The 20,502-nt window shown below is 41.5% G+C and overlaps 4 protein-coding genes across 4 annotated transcripts in view; 1 reads left to right on the top strand and 3 right to left on the bottom strand.

Moving 5' to 3' along the window:
- LOC121604362 (histone H3-like) overlaps positions 1-20,502 on the bottom strand; it is a 610,603-nt gene that overhangs the window by 325,441 nt on the left and 264,660 nt on the right. The gene's annotated exons all lie outside the window — the stretch shown is intronic.
- zgc:163040 (uncharacterized protein LOC100038789 homolog) overlaps positions 1-20,502 on the top strand; it is a 408,070-nt gene that overhangs the window by 355,289 nt on the left and 32,279 nt on the right. The gene's annotated exons all lie outside the window — the stretch shown is intronic.
- Positions 957-14,745, bottom strand: srp68 (signal recognition particle 68). Its single transcript, XM_041933838.1, has 16 exons — positions 14,619-14,745; positions 14,062-14,128; positions 13,388-13,501; positions 12,954-13,149; positions 12,652-12,734; positions 12,428-12,537; positions 12,220-12,299; positions 11,816-11,956; positions 5,584-5,682; positions 5,366-5,430; positions 4,679-4,832; positions 4,273-4,367; positions 4,063-4,192; positions 3,856-3,931; positions 3,672-3,724; positions 957-3,524 (listed from the first exon to the last, which is right to left on the bottom strand). The coding sequence occupies exons 1-16, from the start codon at positions 14,704-14,706 to the stop codon at positions 3,297-3,299; spliced, it is 1,779 nt and encodes a 592-aa protein (XP_041789772.1). The 5' UTR covers positions 14,707-14,745; the 3' UTR covers positions 957-3,296.
- polg2 (polymerase (DNA directed), gamma 2, accessory subunit) lies at positions 15,451-20,021 on the bottom strand. The gene is made up of 8 exons (XM_041933842.1): positions 19,085-20,021; positions 18,418-18,523; positions 18,126-18,231; positions 17,336-17,521; positions 16,664-16,801; positions 16,455-16,535; positions 16,136-16,236; positions 15,451-16,026 (listed from the first exon to the last, which is right to left on the bottom strand). The coding sequence occupies exons 1-8, from the start codon at positions 19,578-19,580 to the stop codon at positions 15,861-15,863; spliced, it is 1,380 nt and encodes a 459-aa protein (XP_041789776.1). The 5' UTR covers positions 19,581-20,021; the 3' UTR covers positions 15,451-15,860.

The raw sequence follows: 20,502 nt of genomic DNA, 5'->3' as shown, positions 1-20,502 counted from the left end.
TTGGCTTTAAATCTGTTGGTAAGATCGAAAGCTCCAGATCAGCTATTAAACCAACTAACTGTTGATTCAGATCCATGTTTTCTGAGTCAGGGCCCCCGGCAGAGTCTACAGCCACACTAGCGGCCCTGTGAGGTTGTATGTAGCCACAGTGGTAGTCTTAACACAAAGTATTGGACAAATTGTTAAAAAATTATGATTTGATGATGGCACTAGAAGAAAAGTCAGGTTCAGTCACTTTAATCAAAATAACTTTTTTAGACATTTTACTAATAGAAGAAAATGTGGGGGATCAGCTAAATCATTGGGATTCATCCTGTCAGGACCATGAATGCCTGTACAAAATTTCACGGCAATTCACCTCACTGTTAAGGTGTTTCAGCGTGGACCAAAGTGGTGGACTGATCAGCCGACCAGCAGACTGATGTTCCCATCCAGAGAGCCACACTGCTTGCGTGGCTGCAGAGAAAACAGAACATCACGACAAGTCATACGTATAGATAGAAACGGCCGGAGGTGGTAAAAGGTAAGGGATGTAGGTGGGGGTCAAACCTGACTGCGCATTGAAAGGCATCAGTAACAAGTTCAGTTTGATAGCTTGCAGGGCAACGTAAACATGGCAGGGAATGATCTGCATGCCTCCAAATTCCAGTTGAACTCACATGAAACAACAAAGGCAGCGTGACAGGGAGGGAGTGTCACTCTCTCATTAAACTGCACACAGCAGACACAGTGCGGCTGTCTGGTTTACAAAGCTTTGATGCTTGCATTGTACCTTGGGCTTTTTTCTCCTGTGCTGTGTGTACACCCAGCCCACCGAGGGAATCTGCTTTTTGACGAATATGCATTTTCTTCCTTGAACAGATTTACTTTCATGTCTTCTATCTTTCCATCTCACAACAAAATAAAAGAGGGACAATGTGCAAATACACTGATTTATAGAAATGTGCAAACACTATTAGTGATACTGTCACATCACTGGTTTCTTCCAGCAGATAATCTTTTATTTCCACCTCATCGAGGCACAAATACCTTCAGTCCATCCAGAGAGTATGTGTGTTTCTACAGTGACAAAGGAATGTGTGTATAGGAGAGTGATGACAGACAGCAGATTAGACATCAGGTAGAGTGTGTGTGTTAAGGAGACAGTTCATTCACTTAATTAAGTATATTTATGACTTTGACATTAAAATGTAGGTAAAAAGTAATTGCACCGCTGCAAGTGTTTAACAAGCAAACCTATACAATTACTCATTCTTATGAAAATGCATTTACACAAAGTAAACCTCAACACACTCACACCCTGCTGAGGCATCCTACGCACTCTGACACACCCACGCTCAAGACTGAGGCGCTATAGTCACACCTCTTCAGTTCCTTTGGAATTTCTTCTTTAATTCTGTAAAACATGGGGTTTGATTTTGTAACTGTTCTAACTAAATCTTCACAAAAAAGCCCTTTTCTCCTCCATCGCGGTATTTGGGTATCTCTGAATGAATACCCTTTAATTAATGTCACTGGAATGTCCACAGAACTAGTGAACAACAAATATCAAGAAAACCATTTGGTGTAAATATATTTTAATCACAGGCCTGGAAATTAAACCAAATGATACATTCTCATCATTTCACTTCTCTTTCCACTATTGACTAATTGTCTTCCAGGCTAATTGTAAAGTGCTGGAACTATTCCAGCACTTCCATCTTATTTTTTCCTACATAAAACACTGAGAGGGAGGGGAAGAAAAAAAAAAAAAAAAAAAAACCAAGACACTGATAAATATGAGTGAGCCAAAGTTAGCTGTACGAGTGGGCGAGTAACAGAAACCAGGTCCCTGAAGGGTCACAGAAAATGAGCTGCTTTGGACATTATGGCTGGCAAACAAGTTATTACGATTACTTGAGTATTACAGTACATCCATAGACATGTCACTGGTGATGAAAACATTTTAGTCCGACTCATGATGGACACACAGGCGTGGTGGTGAGGCGAATAAGAAGCTGCTGAAAACTGCTGTCCAACAACAGTCAGTCTGCTGAAATGTAAATGGAAAAAGTCCAAATAAAAAGAGGAATCAATTAGTTTGAAGAGCGGAACTTACAATTATTTCCCACTTCAGTGCTCTCATCAGCCAGCAGACCCTGTGTGCACTGATAATGTGAGGCATTGATGGGTGTTAAAAACGAGGCTTGCGCTTCCATGTAGACGGCAAGTTTAGTGTCAAATGTCATACAACATATAAGCTGCAGTTGATGGTTGACCAATTAAAACACTGAACTATCCTGCATTTTTTTTGAGGAAGAAGAAAAACAACATTTCGAGTCATGGCTTTGTCTTTCATCGTCCTGTTAACGCACCTACAACTTTCAAGCTCAAACCAGTTCTTGCCATAACTTTTTTTCCTCAGTTCAGTCTTCCTCCATTCGAAGAGGTCTTGGTTGTATTACTGTTTAAATGACATGGACACATCAGACGCCACTTAAAAAAGACGGACAACAAACAGTGTCGAGGTGGATTTCTTCTTGTGCTTCAACAGCAAATCATATCCAGTTTAAGGAGAAAGATGTGGTGGGCTGAGTTTTTTTTAATCATAAATTGGTGCCTTATTGCACATTCAAAAGGAGGAGAGAGCAGAGAGAAGGGTGAAGGGCAGAAGTGGGACACGGCTGAAGTCTTCTGAAACTATCTCGGCTGATAATGCAGCTTCAGTTTGTCCCAGGATATTGATGGTTTGATGAGTGCCACATTGTTTTTAAAGCTGACGTAGGTGCCGATGCAAAACTGCACTTTGTACATTTTATGTTTGAGAGCCGATGCTGAAAACATCTCTCACACAAAGAAAAAGAAGAAGAAGAGAAATAGATGAAGGCGCTTACATAACACTGAAAAAGACAAAAACCTAGTGGTGCCCAAGTGGCTGAGTTTGCTGTGAAAGGACTGTGAGATTGGCAACTTTGTTGAATTTGAATCAAAACCTTGGTATTGCAACCTCTAAAACATGAAAGCCACAGAGAAAGCTCCAGTTAATGTCAAATTAAGCAGGGAGCCTTATTCTAGGAACTCACGCAGGTTGGTGTTATTACTGATGGTGGCATGTGGACTTGATTCATTATCTTGCTTGGAAGATTAGACTCACTCTACCTTCCACAGAGCTGCAAACTCGACCCATCTTGCACTTAGGCACTAAAAATCAAACATAACTGAAATCAATCTAATTATCAAATGACGCAAGTCTGGTTGTTGGTGGTAAACAGAGGGCCTGGTGGTCCTCCTGTGGAGAGCAAAGCTTGGAGACTGATTTAACTGCCAAAACCGAAGATGCCCTTGATGTAACCGGTGAGACCACCCTTGCCCTTCTGCTCCACCTTGTCATCCAGGGGTGGGAAGGCCACATGGTTGAGAGCAAGGTCGAAGAAAAGGGGCTTGCAGGGGATTGGCTGGAAGTCAGGAGGGAACTGGACCAGATTGGGTTGCTTTCCTACGAGGGCGGGGTCGAGGCGGAAGGTCTCCAGGCGGTTGCAGAGGGGCTGCAAGAAGGAGAAAGTGGATGTTTTTTTTTTTTAAAAAAAGATGATTTCTCTTGCAACAGCTGCTCAGAGTCCATGATGAATTTCCCCTTCGAGGACAACATTTAGCATATTGGTATGGTGTGTCTCTCGATTCTGTGCTCTTACCGTGTTGTCTTTCACCTGCTGCTGAGAGGGAGCTTCAGCAGTCTCATCAGTGTCTGAAACAAAAATATTTCCTGAGGGTTGTACACAGACTGAGGCAGAACAGAATATTACGGGAATAAAAGTTGTCATAAGATAAAAGCAACTGAGCTTGCATAAAACTGTCAGTTCATGACGGTGCTCTCACCTAAGATGGCAGCAGCTTGGAGAGAGTATTTTTCAGCGTTAACCTCAGCAATGAGCTCCTGAACGTCAGGGAGATCCTGCAGAAAGCAGATATACAACAGTGATGGTTCCACTACGGATGTTGATCACTAAGACTCTTAATTGTGTGTCTCTTTTTATTTATTTATTTATTTATTGTGGTACTTGGGTGTGTTTTTATAGCACCAACCTTGAGGCTGTTGTTGAGGCTCTTGGCCTTAGACTGGACCTCCTTGGCATACTTCAGCACCCTCTCATACAGCACCAATGCCTCACTCCACTTCTTCACCAGCACATAAGACTGGGCTATGAAGAAACACCTGAGAGAGGTAGACGGGGAAGGACCACATTAAGAATACATGTATGCAAAGACAAAAAGTCCAAACCACAAATAGCTGACCTGTAGGCCTTGTACACCAGGGTCTTGAGGGACACCTCCTTCTGGAAGGTGTGGTCGTCCTCCAGACCCTGCAGGGTGGAGAGCTCAGCCAGACTCTGGAGAGTCAGACAAACAAGAGGAAGGTCAGGGAGGTGATAGGTGGGACACAGACAGTGAGTTACAGTGTGAGAGGATGTGACAGACTGTCAAACAACAGTAAGTGGGCATCCCTTCACTGCTGACATCACAACACACGCACACACAAACAAGCAGAGAAACTGAAAACTATCACAGACGATTAATTATGGGAAAATGAGGCAGTGTCGTTTGTTTTGACACATTATGAGGTTAGAAACATATCTCTGTCCCGCTTTATTTTCAAACAACTTTGTCATGCATACAGTTTACTTAATGGCCAGATATGTACCTGCAGGATGATGTCGTACAGGCGGATGAGGTCCTGTGGACGGGGTCCTCTCTTGTTCTCGTCGGCTTCAGGTTCCTTTAGTTTAGCCTGCAGAGTATGGGCCATGCTCTCATTCCTCTTCACCAGCGTACACAGCTTGATGTAGGTCAGGTAACTGGGAGGGCGGACCAACAGCACATTTTTATTCCACTTATTAAAGGGATAGATGTAAGGGAGAAATATCAGCAGGTGGAAAGACTTACTTATGCCTAGACCAGGATATTTGTCACAAGCTACATTACTTATATTCTGCATAAAAGAAAATGCTGTTGACTCACATACAACTTATTCTTTGTGGCACAACTAGCTAGCCATCGATGATCAAACCCTAATAATTTTTACACTGCAAAGATCTGTTAAAAATAACGACATGCTTCACACATTCCCTGAAATTTGTCCTGCATCGAGATTAGTCTGCCCAAGCACACCAAAAAAATTAACTGCAAATATTTTTGATAATCAGTAATTTAATTTCAGTAATGCATGTCTACTCACTAATGAAAATAATTATTCGCTGGAGCTGTAGACTATGAATGCCTGATCTGTCCAGTCTGTGTCCATCTCCAAAGACATAAATATGTTAAGTCTGATCCTGGCATTTACAAGCACAAGTAAATGTCTTGAATGAACTCTATGTTTCCAGTTTACCTGTGCAGGAACTGCAGGTTGGACACCTTTCCACTGTCAGCATCGGAGCTCCTCTCTCGCTGCTTCTACAAAGGTGAGCGACATTTACAAGAAATTTTTTTTCCACATTTACTTACCGTTAGTGAGATATAAATCAACCTGATGACTTTGAGCCGTCAGAAAACATCTAGCTCTAAATAAAAACTCATGTCAACTTTTTTTAACCTGGTGCATCTTACCGCCTCACTCTTGAGTTCCTCTCTCACAGCCTGGATGGTGTCTCTGCATTCGGCCAGCAGGGTCTCATATAGATGCTCTTTGGTCTCCTCGTTAGATGCCTGCAGAACAGGAACACTAATTATGATCTATAGTGGAATAGTGAATAATCCCAACTACTACATTTAAAATCCTAACTCTGTTTGTGGAACTAATTAAGATCATTGTAAACATGAGGCTAGCTGTAACTGGAGACCTTCATACACTATCCTTTTTTTTTGGGGGGGGGGGTTACATACAGTAATTATTTAATGATAACCATACCTGGATATCACTTCCTGCTACTCAGCAAAAGAATAATATTGCTTTCACAGTTAAATGCATTTATTATCAAGGGCAAGCAGGAAGTGATGGTGTGCGACCAGCAGTGCTAGTAGGTTTGTGCATCAGTATAAGATCACGACTGCAGACAAAAAAAAGACAAGAAAAACAAAACCAAAAAAACTGTAGGTCTGTATAAGCACTTTTATTCATCCACATAAAGTAGCAAAAGTCATGATTTTTAGCACCAACGCTCGAGTCTTGGTGCAATAAAATTAAAAGTTAAGGAAACTACAAGGAAGAAAGGTAAGTCATGACACCATGTCAAAGGGTTTCACGTTGAGAGGAATTTGGGAGGGAAAGACTTTGTTTAAACAGAGTTTAAAGAGCTCTTTACACAACTTGACAAGAGGACACAGCAACCTAAACCTGAACTGTAGCCTGTTAAAAACCATTATTATTTGGATCCACCAAAAGTATCTTAAAAATATAAAAGGATAAACATAAAAACTCTACAAAGATACACTGCCTTCAATATCTGAAGTCAGGCAGACACTCATAATTGTTTTCCACCTGATTAAAGCTGCACTTGGACTAATAAAAGTCAATCATGCCAACACAAACACACCATCCATTTGGAAGACGTCGTAGCTTGATAGAAAGAGCACAAGTTTAAGCAGTGATGTGTCTGAGGCAAACTGGGGGAGAGACGTAGGTATGTGGCCTGGCAGGCTGCTGATACATTCCTGTACACAACCCATCAGCAATTAGATACTCTGGAGTTTCAGGGTTCAAATCTTTGTGAATGACAGGACTGCTCTTCACCTCACCTTTCTATCAACAACACACTCACACAATAGGCCAGTGTTGCTCACTCTGTTACTACAACATCCTCAGATGCTGACAGGACATATTATGTTCATATTTTAACAAAGAGGCCATGTTGGATATGGGTAAATGTAAGCAGTTATTGACATTATCGTCAGTTTTGTTTTTGTTTTAAATTCACATTTAAGTATTTTACCACCTTTGTGGACCGTATTATTGACATTGAAAACCTTTTAGGCAGCAACACAGTGGAGGAATGTTACGAGAAAATTCCTTGTAGTGATAATTTATAATAGCCAGGTCATAAGACTGCTCTAATACACACACTCTTGCCAACACCCTAGCAACACCCAACAAGACCGGCCCAACCTGTCGAGCATCTCTCTGTTGTTCAGTGGGAGGGCTGAAAGAATGAACTGATTAGAGGAGGGAGGAGTAGACGGAGTTCCTCGACTGGGAACGAAGTATGGCCCAATATGTTGTTTCCTTTGCCAAGAGGGCAAAAAAGCCGGGTATCAGGTGGAACACACAGAAGAGTTAAAAATGAAAAACTTTGGTATTTTTCAACTTGGACTCTCTTGTTTTGGGTCTAAGTGACCAATGGGGACAGCAATGTTTGAAAGTGGTCCAATATTGATTGAAAGCGCTGCAGACAGCAGCCATGAAACAGGCTTCAATGTAATCCCTCAGGGCGTTTCTGCACCGTCAATGCAATCCATGAAAAGTGTTTGTTGTTGCCACTGACACGCTCAGATTGTCATTCTAAGTGTCTGAAAACATAATGGAAAGGATCCCTACAGTGATAGACCTTTTTGTTAAAGAGTAAGACTTTCGCCAAAGCCACCAGACTCCATTCAAAGAAACGGTCATTTTAGCATCAACAAACAAATTTATTCAAACTTGACAAAAACTTGTCACTGCTCCAACAATCTCTAACTCTGGATGGTCGAGATAAAATCTGAATTCACCAAATCATGAGAGGAGTGAGAGCAGAGAGAAGAGAGAAGCAGCAGTGGAAAACAGTGTGTAGAGCCAGAATATTTTTCACTCCAGAATGACTAGAGAGAGAAAAATAGAAAAAGAATATCCGTATCCCATTATTGAACAGCAAATACCTGTTCAATAGTTGACTATTTGGGTCCAGCCCCAGAGGAAACGTGAGTGAGAGTTGGCAAAAGGACTGCTGGGAAGAGTTAGTTGTGTTGGAGTACAGAAACAGATGCCAGGCCTGAATATCTAGCTGAATTCAACAAACAAGCAACAAGTCGCCTCTCATGAGACCTCAGAGTGAGACTTCCCCTTGAGTGATACTTTGTTAGGACAACGGGCTATAGGAAGCAGAAACAAACAAACAAAAAAAAATTGTCCATTTCTAGGGCCCAGGTGGAAAAATACCAAAGAGTCGACCATCAAAATCCCTAGTCAATCATACGTGTCTTTGTAGACAAATCGTTCTTCTGTGGTTTTAGCAGGGTGAAGTAACATAGTGGAGGAAATGCATCTACAGCAGATATGCAGCTGGAGAACTGTGGGTAGTTGTCGTTAAGCCAAAGTTATCATAAGTGATTTCAACACTGCAATTGGAGGGGGTGGGGCTAAAGCAGCAGAAGCAGGAGGCAGAAAGAAACATGGCTGTATATTCCAATGCTCGACCACAATCAAAAGAGTGGACGTACTTTAACAGAGCAGACACATGTTTGTTTAAACAATCATTTTCCATGTTATGCCATATTACATAAAGTAAGGTGTTTTGGAGACTCTTGCCATCCCTGCAAGAAAGCAGTTATGTTGTTCCTGCAGTTAAACAGCATCAAGGATTCAAGGAATCTGGCCCCCCACCACACACAAACACACACATAGGGTAACCCTTTTCTAGTTGTATGTAAGAGCTTTTGATGAGAACAGATCATGGGAACTGAGTGACATCATATGTTGTATCTCCTGTGATTATTGACGAGATTTAATATTTGTGGCAGTAGTTGATGACCACCTTGCTGTACGGTCCTATCCATAATGTTGTCTGACAGGTCTGCTCTTGCTCAATACTTGATCAGTTTCAAAAACTGTTGTACTCAGTCACTTTGACAGCAAAAATAGTTCCCCTTTAAGCTGATAATGCGACATACTCAGACTCTCTATTGTATAATTCAGGACAAGCCTGCTAAATCTAACAGTCACTCTACCACTCACAAGTATAGTTGATGAGGATGTCACATTATTTTGTATCAAGAAAAACAACAAATATTAATGTCAGCCTCAAAGTGACTTCCCACACATTCAGTTCACAGCCACCATTAGCTTAAAAATGGTCAGTAGCACTACAGTTGAGCCCAAAAGGGGACATTTAAAACTTAAAATGTGTTTATTGATTACAACACTAGTCTGTCCACAGAGACCTGCTGGGTGTAGTCATGTATTCATGTGTGGGCTGAAATGCACAGAATGCAGTCTAGCCATGATAGGGGCTGCATGCCAGAGACTTGAGTGGCTGTGGGTGTGGCAGGTGTGTCTGCTGGGTGTGCTGAGCTTTCAGGGTTATGAAAGCACAAGGAATACGCTGTGGTGGTTGTGAGGGGACTGTAAAGATGAGAGTGACACCTCCTGAAAATTTAAGGAACTACATGAACTGTTTTAAGGAAGAGGCGTTCTGCTCAGACTTGGGACTTCAGAAGAGTATGCCCCTCTGCAAGAGTAGTTAAGCACATGGAGTACCACATGAAACTATGAGGAAATGAGGATCAAGGGCCTTAACCACGAAAATCAGAACAAAGCAGGGTTTTAATAGGGTACTGCATTTATCTTTATTGACATCTAGTTCAAATGGGCACAGGGATGGAGCTTTCAGGGTGCATTTTCTGATTCAGGACAACAAATAAAATACTGCCATCAAGTTACAGTGCTGGGGTTGATGCATAATTTGTGATGGCTGCACCGGTTTGGATTCTGATGTGGAATAAGCCGATAAATTAAATTACACCAGAGTCTTGGACCAGCCTGGGTTCCCCACCACACAACCCACAAAACATCGTGCAATGGGTGAAAAAAAAAAAATCTATTTGTGTATATTCACTAGTAAAAATGAACTAAATGCAGGTGGGCAGCAGGTAAGAAGTTTTTGTTTTTGGAAGAAATCAGAAACGAAAATGATTGAATTGTAACATCTAAATCAGAAACTATCAAGTCTAATCAGCCACGAGCAAATTATTTTTTATTGTGGAAGCCTATGACACAACGTTTGATCCCTAAATTCACATCCTGCAAATAATAGGATGTCATTGATCTGACAGTGATGCTAGCAAGCTAGGCATATTTTCGCTGAGGAAACATCTCAACTTAGTAAGTGATAAAATTTGTGTGCCGGGACATCAGATCGTTTGAACCTGTGTGTGGTGATGGATTCAGTGAACTGGCTCAGAGCTGGATTGAGAAAAGTGAATAACAACATACACTCACCGGCCACTTTATTAGGTACACCTGTCCAACTGCTTGTTAACGCAAATTTCTAATCAGCCAATCACATGGCAGCAACTCAATGCATTTAGGCATGTAGACATGGTTAAGACGATCTGCTGCAGTTCAAACCGAGCATCAGAATGGGGAAGAAAGGTGATTTAAGTGACTTTGAACGCGGCATGGTTGTTGGTGTCAGACGGGCTGGTCTGAGTATTTCAGAAACTGCTGATTTACTGGGATTTTCACGCACAACTATCTCTAGGGTTTACAGAGAATGGTCCGAAAAAGAGAAAATATCTAGTGAGTATGCAAATGGGCTACAGCGGCAGAAGACCACACCACGTGACACTCCTGTCAGCTAAGAACAGGAAACTGAGGCTACAATTCGCACAGGCTCACCAAAATTGGTCAATAGAAGATTGGAAAACGTTGCCTGGTCTGATGAGTCTCGATTTCTGCTGCGGCATTCAGATGGTAGGGTCAGAATTTGGCTTCAACAACATGAAAGCATGGATCCATCCTGCCTTGTATCAACAATTCAGGCTGGTGGTGGTGGTGGTGGTGTAATGGTGTGGGGGATATTTTCTTGGCACACTTTGGGCCCCTTAGTACCAATTGAGCATCGTTTCAATGCCACAGCCTACCTGAGTATTGTTGCTGACCATGTCCATCCCTTTATGACCACAGTGTACCCATCTTCTGATGGCTACTTCCAGCAGGACAACGCACCATGTCATAAAGCTCAAATCATCTCAAATGGTTTCTTGAACATGACAATGAGTTCACTGTACTCAAATGGCCTCCACAGTCACCAGATATCAATCCAATAGAGCACCTTTGGGATGTGGTGGAACGGGAAATTCGCATCATGGATGTGCAGCCGACAAATCTGCAGCAACTGTGTGATGCTATCATGTCAATATGGACCAAACTCTCAGAGGAATGTTTCCAGTACCTTGTTGAATCTATTCCATGGAGGATTAAGGCAGTTCTGAAGGCAAAAGGGGGTCCAAACCGGTGCTAGCAAGGTGTACCTAATAAAGTGGCCGGTGAGTGTAGTTGGTCATTAATTCTGCTAAATAGTCCCCGGTTAACAATAACTGGATTTCATGTTTCTACATGTTCCACTTGTGGAAGTTTAAAAAAAAAGAAAAAAGAAAAAAAAAAAGAAGCACTTTAAAGTGAGTGACTGTGTAGCTTGTGTCTTTAATCATGGTTGGGGTCTTGGCTGGTCCAGACTTAACTTGGACATAATTGCGAGTAATGGGTGGTTCTGGTACTGAGTTTTGCTGGTGAAATGTGTGGATCTATCCGAAACTGGACCCATGCAGGACCCTGGATTACACTATTGCTATGTAAGCAAGAATGAAGCATTTTTGAGGCCACAGTTTGCAGGAAAAATATCATCCTCATTCATATATATTGGGCTGAATTATTGTAATGCACTGAAATTTACATCATGGGGACCCTTGAAACTGCAGGCACGCAAAAAGTATAATTTGAGCTTTAGGCCACAGGGACACTCCAGCATGTATTTTTGAGCACTGGTATGTAATGAAACTAAGAACTGCAAACAACAAGGGCTTCACATTGAGGGCAGTGCGGTTTGTTTTTGTCCACAACAAAGGAGAAACTTGGGGAAAAAAAACTGACCTGAGCGATAGCCGCCTCGTTGTCTGCCAGACCCAACAAGAAGATGCGGGCCTTGTCGATCTTGACGGGCACCGTCCGCCCTCGCCACTCCACCTCACTCATGGTGGCTGCCTGCTTGGTTCTTGCCTGAGTGATCAGGGCCTGAGGAGAAAAGAAAAAAAAAAACCAAAAGCATACGAAACAGATTTTATATATATATAAAAAAAACAAACAAAAAGAAAGGAAAGAGCTGTCTTTGGATTTCATCTATGAATGTTCAATCTTGCTTAGATTTCTATTTCAATTTGCACACTAATTTGTTCTGCTTACTTTTTATGAAGACCAATATGATATTAAACATCATTAGTACATGAAAGATGATTGATGATTCAGGCACATTAGCTACTGTCCAGCTATATGTTCACCTCTAGTTTCTCAGCCATCATGCCTCCTCCACCACCAGTTAGTCTCATCTGCATTAGGTCATTGATGGCGTTCTGGTCACCTGAAATCAGAGAAAAAAAATTCAGTAACAATATCTAAGGATCCCTAAATGAGTCTATGATAGCTGTAAATTATGTTGAGGAGGATCAGTTTTCCCCCACTGGTAGCATGACTGCATGCATTGCTCACCGATGTTGTAAGCACAGTAGCGGATGTTGGGTGATATCTCATCCACACGCTGCCGGTACAGAACTGCCATCTCCTCAGTGAAAGCACTGGCCAACTTCTCATAAATGGTCCTGACAACACAAAAATAGGGTTGTTTTAAATTTGTAAGTCATAAAAATTGATACATGACAAAACACACATCTACATGATCAGCCAACATATTCAGGAACTGATGCTAAACTCACTTGCACTTGTTGAAGGCCTCCATGGCACGCTTCCACTCCTGCAGTTCAAACTCCACCATACCAGTCAGGTATGCAGTGTAGGCCTGAAACAAAATACATTAGCCAATACTTTTTTTTTCCCCCATTCGTGTTACACAGTTTTAAATAATAAACTCTGCATTAACACCGTTAGTCATGTGAAAATGGTTTAGAAGAGTTTTGGACTTTTTAGGCAGCAATCCCATTTACAGTATACCCATCTTCCCTTCTGTACAACTAGACGGCGTCTCTAAAAGGGGGCTGAGGGTGACTGTTCTGCGTACCTGCGCCTCAAGTTTGGTCTTGGCATCGACACGGGGGCTTTCACAGAGTTTCTCAAGCTTCTCGCTGTGCTTGGCAGCCTTGCGTAGTCGTGCAAGCAGGTGGAAGCGCTTACGTGGCTCTGTGTTGGCCTCCTGCTTCAGCTGCATGGCATAACTCCATGCACGCTCTGCCTCCATCAAAACCAGCAACAGATACCTGAAGAGGAGGAGGACTTTGCATCAGATGTTTGAACATATTTTTACCATTTTTAGTGGACATGTTTAATAACTGAATTCCCATCCAAAGTTGACATATTATCTTATATATCTTAATTTATCTTAAGGTCTGGTTTACTCACTCAAATCTATCCAGTATTTACTGTTTATGAAGCTCTTCCGTAACGTCAGACAGTTAACTGCTCATGATTGTCCGGCTCAGACAATCCATTTCTCACCTGCTGTCAGAAACTATTTCCACAGTTATCTTCTTGCCAATGAACTTGTGTCGGTTGCCCATCCTGAAGCCAAGAGTCTTGCGCAGGCGACGCAGTCTGCGGGAGCAGTAGCCCCTGGATACAGTTACACAAAGATGGTTATATTACAGTAAATAATGCTTACATGTAATTTTCATCTTGGTTTCCACACAATAAACATGACAGCCATAAAGTCAAGTAATTTTCACTAATATAGTTCCAGTGTTTTCTTTAAATAACTATCATCCTAAATCTTTGAAGGAACATCTATTATTCTCCTCCAAGATTTGTCTGTGGACAAAACTCTACATTATGAACTTCTTAAGGTAGACTTTATGGTGAAGCTGATGTATTTCATTGCATCATATTGTACAAATTGTACCCCAACACAGTCTCATGCAAACCATATGGCAGCAGAAGTGTCCGTGCATACAGCTTTTTCTCCATGTATTAAACAAAAATGTGTTCTTCATACAGGAAATTGGGGAAGACATAATGTTAAATATCAATTCACACAAAAAATGAATAGACAGATGACGGTCTTGTGATGGAAAACTATACACTTTCCTGAACAGCTATACAACACACAGACTTGTCTGCAACTATGGTCCAGTAAGTGCAGTTTTACAGGTGATGTGTGCCTGCATATAACTCACCTGTATCTCTGGTAGTCTCCGTGCCTGAGGCCATGCTGCTGCTGGGACTCCTTGATTATCTGCAAAACTGCGAATAATTGTTAAGGGACAACCGTATCTACATCATTAGACATATGCTACTCCGGGCGAATATTTGTCATTCATATTCATGTATGAATATGGCAGTCATCATGTTAACACCTGATGTACAGACCCAGAAAGTCTGAATGCGCTGTGATACGTTGCACAGCGTCAACGTAGCTGCAACTGAGGCTCAGACGTTAGAACAGTTACAAGTGAACAAATCAACTTGTCTCTAGCATCACACATTAGCATTTCCATTCTTAGTTGTTTTAACCTCCTTAGACATGAAAAAAGTTTGGGAAAAGCCAAATAAATGTGCTTTTCGCGTCTGCCACTGATTGCCTGCTTCACTATGACACGTAGCCTAATAACGCTAGCTAATGTTATCCTCTAACAGCGTTAGCTAGCAGGCTAACACTAGCTTGTGAGCCTGACACAGATTCGCTAGAGCAAAGGAAACACCGCCGCTATACATCTCGTGTTGTGAAGGATACTTTCCAGTCCAAGTCCACCGTCCGGCAAATTTTCTTTATTTTCATCCATGGGGGAAACTTTAGCTTCGTTTTGCTTTTCAGCGGCCATCTCTAAATGCTGACTGCTAAGCGGTACACACACATGCTCAGTCAGAAGCACAGCAGGGACCAATGACGGCACAGGGAGGGGCAAGGGGGTGCCATCCAAATCTCGCGAGATTTAGCTGCTACAGAGCGTAGCCTGTCAACTGTGCCGGTTGCCCTTGTTTGCAATGCACTCACAGAAAAATCAGATATCCTCACTGATACATATATAAGGCCTGTACTTAAAACTGTACAGGCTGTTCTTGCAATCACTACAACTGAACAAACCCCAATAAAGCAATATATTACAGAGCACTGAGAGCCCTCATTAAGATTAAATTTATTATGACATAGGACTCAGAATGCAGAATTGTAAAGGAGAAAATGAGGGGAGAAAGCAGCACATACTTTTAAAACAATTTGTCTCATTATGGTGTGCCTACAAATGCATATTTACCTGATTTCCTTCCAATACAAAGTGTCTGATGTACATAATTAAGATACATAAGTGAAATACGCTAATATTCACCTACTATTTTAATTATTGTACCTACCTGCCCACGGACTATGGGTAGAAAAAAACAATTTTGTATACGTGGTACATTACATATTTCATTTTGTATGTGGTTGATGTTTTGTGTGTATTGTCCCTGTTTTAATAAAGAAACATAACACATGAAGTTCATGTGATCATGATCGAAAGCTCTGCTACAAAATGAACCTTGAGGTGAGACTATGTACTGTAAGGAAATAAATAAATAATCAAATATTACAGAGACATTTTGTATATTTTTATTAGAAAGTGAGACAGAAACAAAGACACTAAACATTCATCCAAATCCTCCTGCAATGTTAAGGCCACACTGTTGAATTCAGACGATGGCACAGACCTGATCACACGCAATCAAGTGACATGAGTATGAGTCATCCACCTCCTTGTCTTGAAAGTACTGAGAGGAGGCTGTAGGATGAGTCCATACATTATACCCAATAAAAATCTGGGGGGTATTTGCACCATGGGTGTGTGCACATAAACCTTGTGCACACCTTCTTCCCAAATTCTGACCAGTCACAAGGAAGTCCCTGATTTGTCGATGGGCAACAGTGTTGTTCTTAGAAGGGACGCAAAACTGAGGCAGCATAATATATCCTTTATACCAAATAAGACAAAAAATCCAATTAGACATTATCTGCAGCAGAAATGTATCTGGAGAGAAAGTTCTTGATCTCAGAGATGTGCACGATCTCTTTGATGGTGGTGTCTCTGCTGCGGACTTGAAGGAGGCCGCTCTCCAGCGTGTTCTCACTGATCACTACAGAAAAAAGCACTCCCATCTCATCGTACCTGAAATACATTGACACAGAGACATGCATACACACATCAGTCCACGACAAGAGAAACACTGCCTAAATAACTGTTTTTGCCTCCATCACAACACTGATTTGCACTTTACTTTGTGTTCAGCTGCTCCTGTGATATTGGCAGAGTTTTGAGATACCCTGGCCATGCAGAGATCTTAGCCTCCATTAACTCCTGCAGCAGCCCTTCACACACCTACAAAATAATTAAATACTCATGAATCTTCTTTGACTAATGTCTACACAATGAACATAGTTTAATTCATATACTTTAGTGCTGATTCCATCACAGTCACTTCAAATACAGTATCCCTTTCTCTAAGCTCTTGTGAATTTACACAGATTTAATCAAGATAAAAAAAAAATCAATCATTGACGTCTACTGTTAATACATGTTTTGTTTTGTTTTTTTACCTGTCTCAGCTCCACGGTGGCTTCCTTGCCAATATCTAATGCCACTTTGACTGGAGCTAACACTGGATGCAACTTTAGAACCTGAAATCAACAGAGAACTAAGACTCAATGGTAGATAAACAGAGAATCACACCATATAAGATGGCAAAAGTCAAGTGAGAAGGTGAGGGGAAAAAAAAACCTCCAGCTAACAGTTTGTGAGTCTTAACCTTTCTCCGCTGCAACTTCTGCTTGCTGTTTTCTTTCTTGATACGCTGGAGGGAGTTGGAAATAAAGGCCATCATACCCCGGTCCATGTTCCCGGTTACAGAGACAACATGAGGAACTAATTTAGGACCATCTCGACGCTGAAAGACAATTAACACTGCATGTGATTACACTGAACAAAGGAAACAGTGGTGAACAGCTCATTGTGATTCTTATCACAAGACTTGACTGTTTTACTATAATGAAGACATTTAACACAGTACTTACTTAACGCTCCAAACTGCTGAATAGTTGAATAAAAATGTCTGAGAGAGTCTAAAGACATACAGTACTATTTAATAAGATAAAGTTGTTATATTTTCAATCTGTTACTTATCTGGTAATTTGGTTAGACCTACTGTATTTCAGCATCTGGTACTGTTCTTCATATAAGCTAGAAACCTTTTTATGACAGAACTGTTGACTTGTAACAAGGGGACAGTCGGCTAACGGCTAGTCTCTCGAACAGCTTGTAGGTGATACATAGTAGGAAATGGGTCGGTAGCTTTTGGGGATACAAAGGGCTCATTCTAAGGTAATAAAAACGCAATTATTATTCTTATTTTCAGGTGATTCTGCACTAATTAAAACATAACTGTGAATATAACATTACAAACTGGACCATTAAAACTGACCTGTAGTTTGGATCGGGCTCTTTTGTGTCTCTGCAGCAGCTCAGTGTTTCCTCTGTTCCACAGCATCTCTACAGGCTCCTGTCCCCACGGGAAGCTGTACATGATCCTCACACCACGGGACGCCACCCCCTCAAGTTCCTCCTCGGGTACATCACTACTGCTGAAGTCTGATGGAGCCAGTGCAAACTGGAAAGACATGCATGGGATAACTTGATTTCATGGAAGTTAAGTTACTGTGACATACTAATAATTTAAAGCTACACTCCTTGACTTTGCCATTGTATCCAACAGCATCTCAAATATCCTACTGTCTTAACGTTGACTTTTAAAACTCAAGTCTTACATTTCAAAACATCAGCAGTTTTCTTAGGGGATATTTCAAATTTACTTAAAAATATGCATCAATGAAGGGAGTGGGACTAAATTTGGGGTGCAATGGTTATAAAGGCAGGACTACGACCTTTTCTGTGTTGCGAATAGCACTCGACAATACTGGCATATAATATATGGTACGCCTTTCTACTGAAGAAACCTGCAGTCTCTAGCAGTGTGGAAACTGAATAAGTCAAATTCTCGACAATTTTCCATAAATGCTGCTTGAGAAGAGGCAGTTAATAGTCTCGGAATTGTCCAGCAAAACACGATTTTATGTCAGTGTTTCTGTTTTTCAACCACACCTCTTCAACTATGCCAGTTCACCCAAAAAAGTAATGAAGGAGGTGTACAAGGAAACGCTTTAGGTGTTACCCCAGCCACGTATTTTGCTGGTGATACTACAACAAATACTCACTTTCCTCCACCATTTGAGTCTCTGTCGCGTCCAGTGATCCAGCCACTGGGAAGAGGTACGAGGAGAGCAGAACCACACCAGAGACGTCTGGGTGACTTCAGCTGGGCTGGCAGAGAAAGAACAGTTTCATTATGATTACAAGAGCACTCCACATATGTTTTAGCTGGTGACTGTATTAAGGTAGTACTACTCTGTTATCAAATACATTACAAAATATCTTTGTGAGACAAGAATGAACTTTTGCAAAAGAATGTGTCTACACAGACAGACAGACAAACAGTCGAAGCCTCACCAGCCAGAGCCATCCATGGGCTGGAAACACAGACCGGTCTCAGCTAGGCCGAAGGGCAGCTCCCTGTTCACCAGCTCAAACGACGGATCAAACTGCTCAAAGGCACCTGAGAACAAACCAGACTGCTGTAGTTTATGTATTCAATTTATTCTAAGAAAAGAAAGAAAGAACATGGTTAGGGTGGCAAACATTGCTTGTGCGCCCATGAAATTTGAAAGATGCAATATTTTGTTCTTATTAGTGTTTGTATAGTGATATCATCTCATTTTATATTCACTTTTTAAACCACTGGATGGACTTTCTTGTTCAGAATTAAGGCTTTCATGTGGAAATTCCTCTGAGGACAGGCACGAATGCCAGCTCCTTTTCAGACTGTTTAATCCTAACCTTGACCACTGTGATACCAAACCTAAACACAGCATTTGTTTAGACAAATTGACAGGCCAACCGAGGCCAAGGAAGCCCCTTAAACCACCAGTTATTACTCCAGCATTCTGCAAAGCTGAAAAGGACTCGGGGGCTGAGGATTGTCGATTTGCCATCACCTCGCTGTGCAGACCAAACTACACTGTCATAATCATTACAGTTTATATAAGTGCAACTGCTACTTTCAAACCATACCAACCAAACTGTGACTCAATCTGTGATTTGTCATGCAATACTCTACCTTGAAGAAAGTTTGTCCTCACAGACGGGCACCTCTGAAGGAGTGTTTGAACCATCTGGATGAGCTGCCCCTTGCTCAGGTCTTGCTGTTCCAGTATTTGTTTTAATTTTCCAGGCTCGACAACCCTCGGTTGCCCCCGTCCATCTGTTGCTGTGTCCTTGCTGCTACTCAAAGTGTTTATCCCAAACACCTGTGCTGTGGACTTGGTCACAGAGTGCCACCACTGCTCCAGCAGGTTTCTTCTCAGCTCCATGCCCAGAGGACCATAGCTGCAGCTCACGCCACGCTGAAACAGCTCCGCGTCCGCCTGACCAGGTGAAATGTAGTATCTGTCCACACAAAGCTGCACCAGAGCCTTTAGCTGATCCAAACCCTCACTCGATGATGTACTGCAGTGTGTCCTGGTGTGCTGCACAGTCAGTGCTAAGCAGCAATGTGAGGTTTTTGATGCGTATAGCTGCTTTGATAGCACATTTCTGACACAGTGCGTTAACATGATGAGAATCTTGAGAGAAGTAACAGACTGTTCCAAATGTCGGAAAATCCAGATTGTCTATTGAAGTGATGAAACCTCGTGAGAAACGAGTCTGACCCCCTCATACGGAGCGTTCGCAGTGCAAATAAACCTGAAATGCTAACTTTAAAGATACTGTATAAATTACAGCATTAGCTAGACCTTAATCTAGTAAGAAAACCTTCTTAAAGAAAATAAAAGAAAAAAAACGAAAAAAGTTCAGATGTGAGGTGACTACTTAAACGTTGTCCTTCCTAATGGCATACTTAAGCTAGCTAACGGCATGTACAAAGCAACCGGAAATGCTAGCGCCTGTCAGTGCATTTTAAAAATACTGCACTCGCCTTATAGATGTTCGCTACTGTTGTCACAAAATTAATGTTCAGTGATAACGACTGGACAAATGCTCAATATTCACAGAAATTACATATGACCCGGAAATGGTATCTGTACATCCGGGTTCCTTACGGGTTTTTTTTATGTCACGTGGTGCATTAAGTCTTCTGAATAACCAACCTTCGAAATTTTTACAAACAATAATAAATAAATAAATACATAAATTCAAAATTCGGTAAAATGTTGACATAAACAGGCCTATTTACTTAATTTATTCAGGTAATATTCAAATGTCTGAAATTATTCTAAGTATTAATACAAAAGGAAGTTCCGGTGAGTCAAAAAGCTCTGAGCTGAAAATACTTACTTTAGTCGTCTTCTTTTTTGATACAATGGATTCAGAAGCCTAATATGTGCATGCTTTCATTTCTCAGCAGCAGTTTCTTACAAGCAAGCTCAATATTGGTAAGCCAAGGCAAAGTGTGGCTTCTTACATTCTTTCCATCTACCCTCAAACATACTCATTTAAACTTAAAGATACATCAGAAATGTGTTCAGGCCTATGGCT

This window comes from Chelmon rostratus, chromosome 3 (assembly GCF_017976325.1).
Source record: "Chelmon rostratus isolate fCheRos1 chromosome 3, fCheRos1.pri, whole genome shotgun sequence".
Lineage (NCBI taxonomy): Eukaryota > Metazoa > Chordata > Actinopteri > Chaetodontiformes > Chaetodontidae > Chelmon > Chelmon rostratus.
The sequence above is the reverse complement of the archived record's forward strand: the minus strand, read 5'-3'. Positions and strand labels throughout refer to the sequence as shown.

Bases quoted from the DNA above. Each gene is read 5' to 3' on its own strand.
- srp68 (XM_041933838.1), bottom strand. From the start codon at position 14,706: ATGGCCGCTGAAAAGCAAAACGAAGCTAAAGTTTCCCCCATGGATGAA. The intron at 13,150-13,387 runs GTGAGAAATGGA...CCTCCTCTTCAG, and splicing joins GAAATAGTTTCTGACAGCAG to GTATCTGTTGCTGGTTTTGA. The intron at 12,538-12,651 runs GTGAGTTTAGCA...TTGTGTTGTCAG, and splicing joins GAGGCCTTCAACAAGTGCAA to GACCATTTATGAGAAGTTGG.
- polg2 (XM_041933842.1), bottom strand. From the start codon at position 19,580: ATGTTAACGCACTGTGTCAGAAATGTGCTATCAAAGCAGCTATACGCA. The intron at 18,524-19,084 runs GTAGAGTATTGC...GTTTGTTCTCAG, and splicing joins GAGGACAAACTTTCTTCAAG to GTGCCTTTGAGCAGTTTGAT. The intron at 16,027-16,135 runs GTAAAGTGCAAA...AATGTATTTCAG, and splicing joins CAGGAGCAGCTGAACACAAA to GTACGATGAGATGGGAGTGC.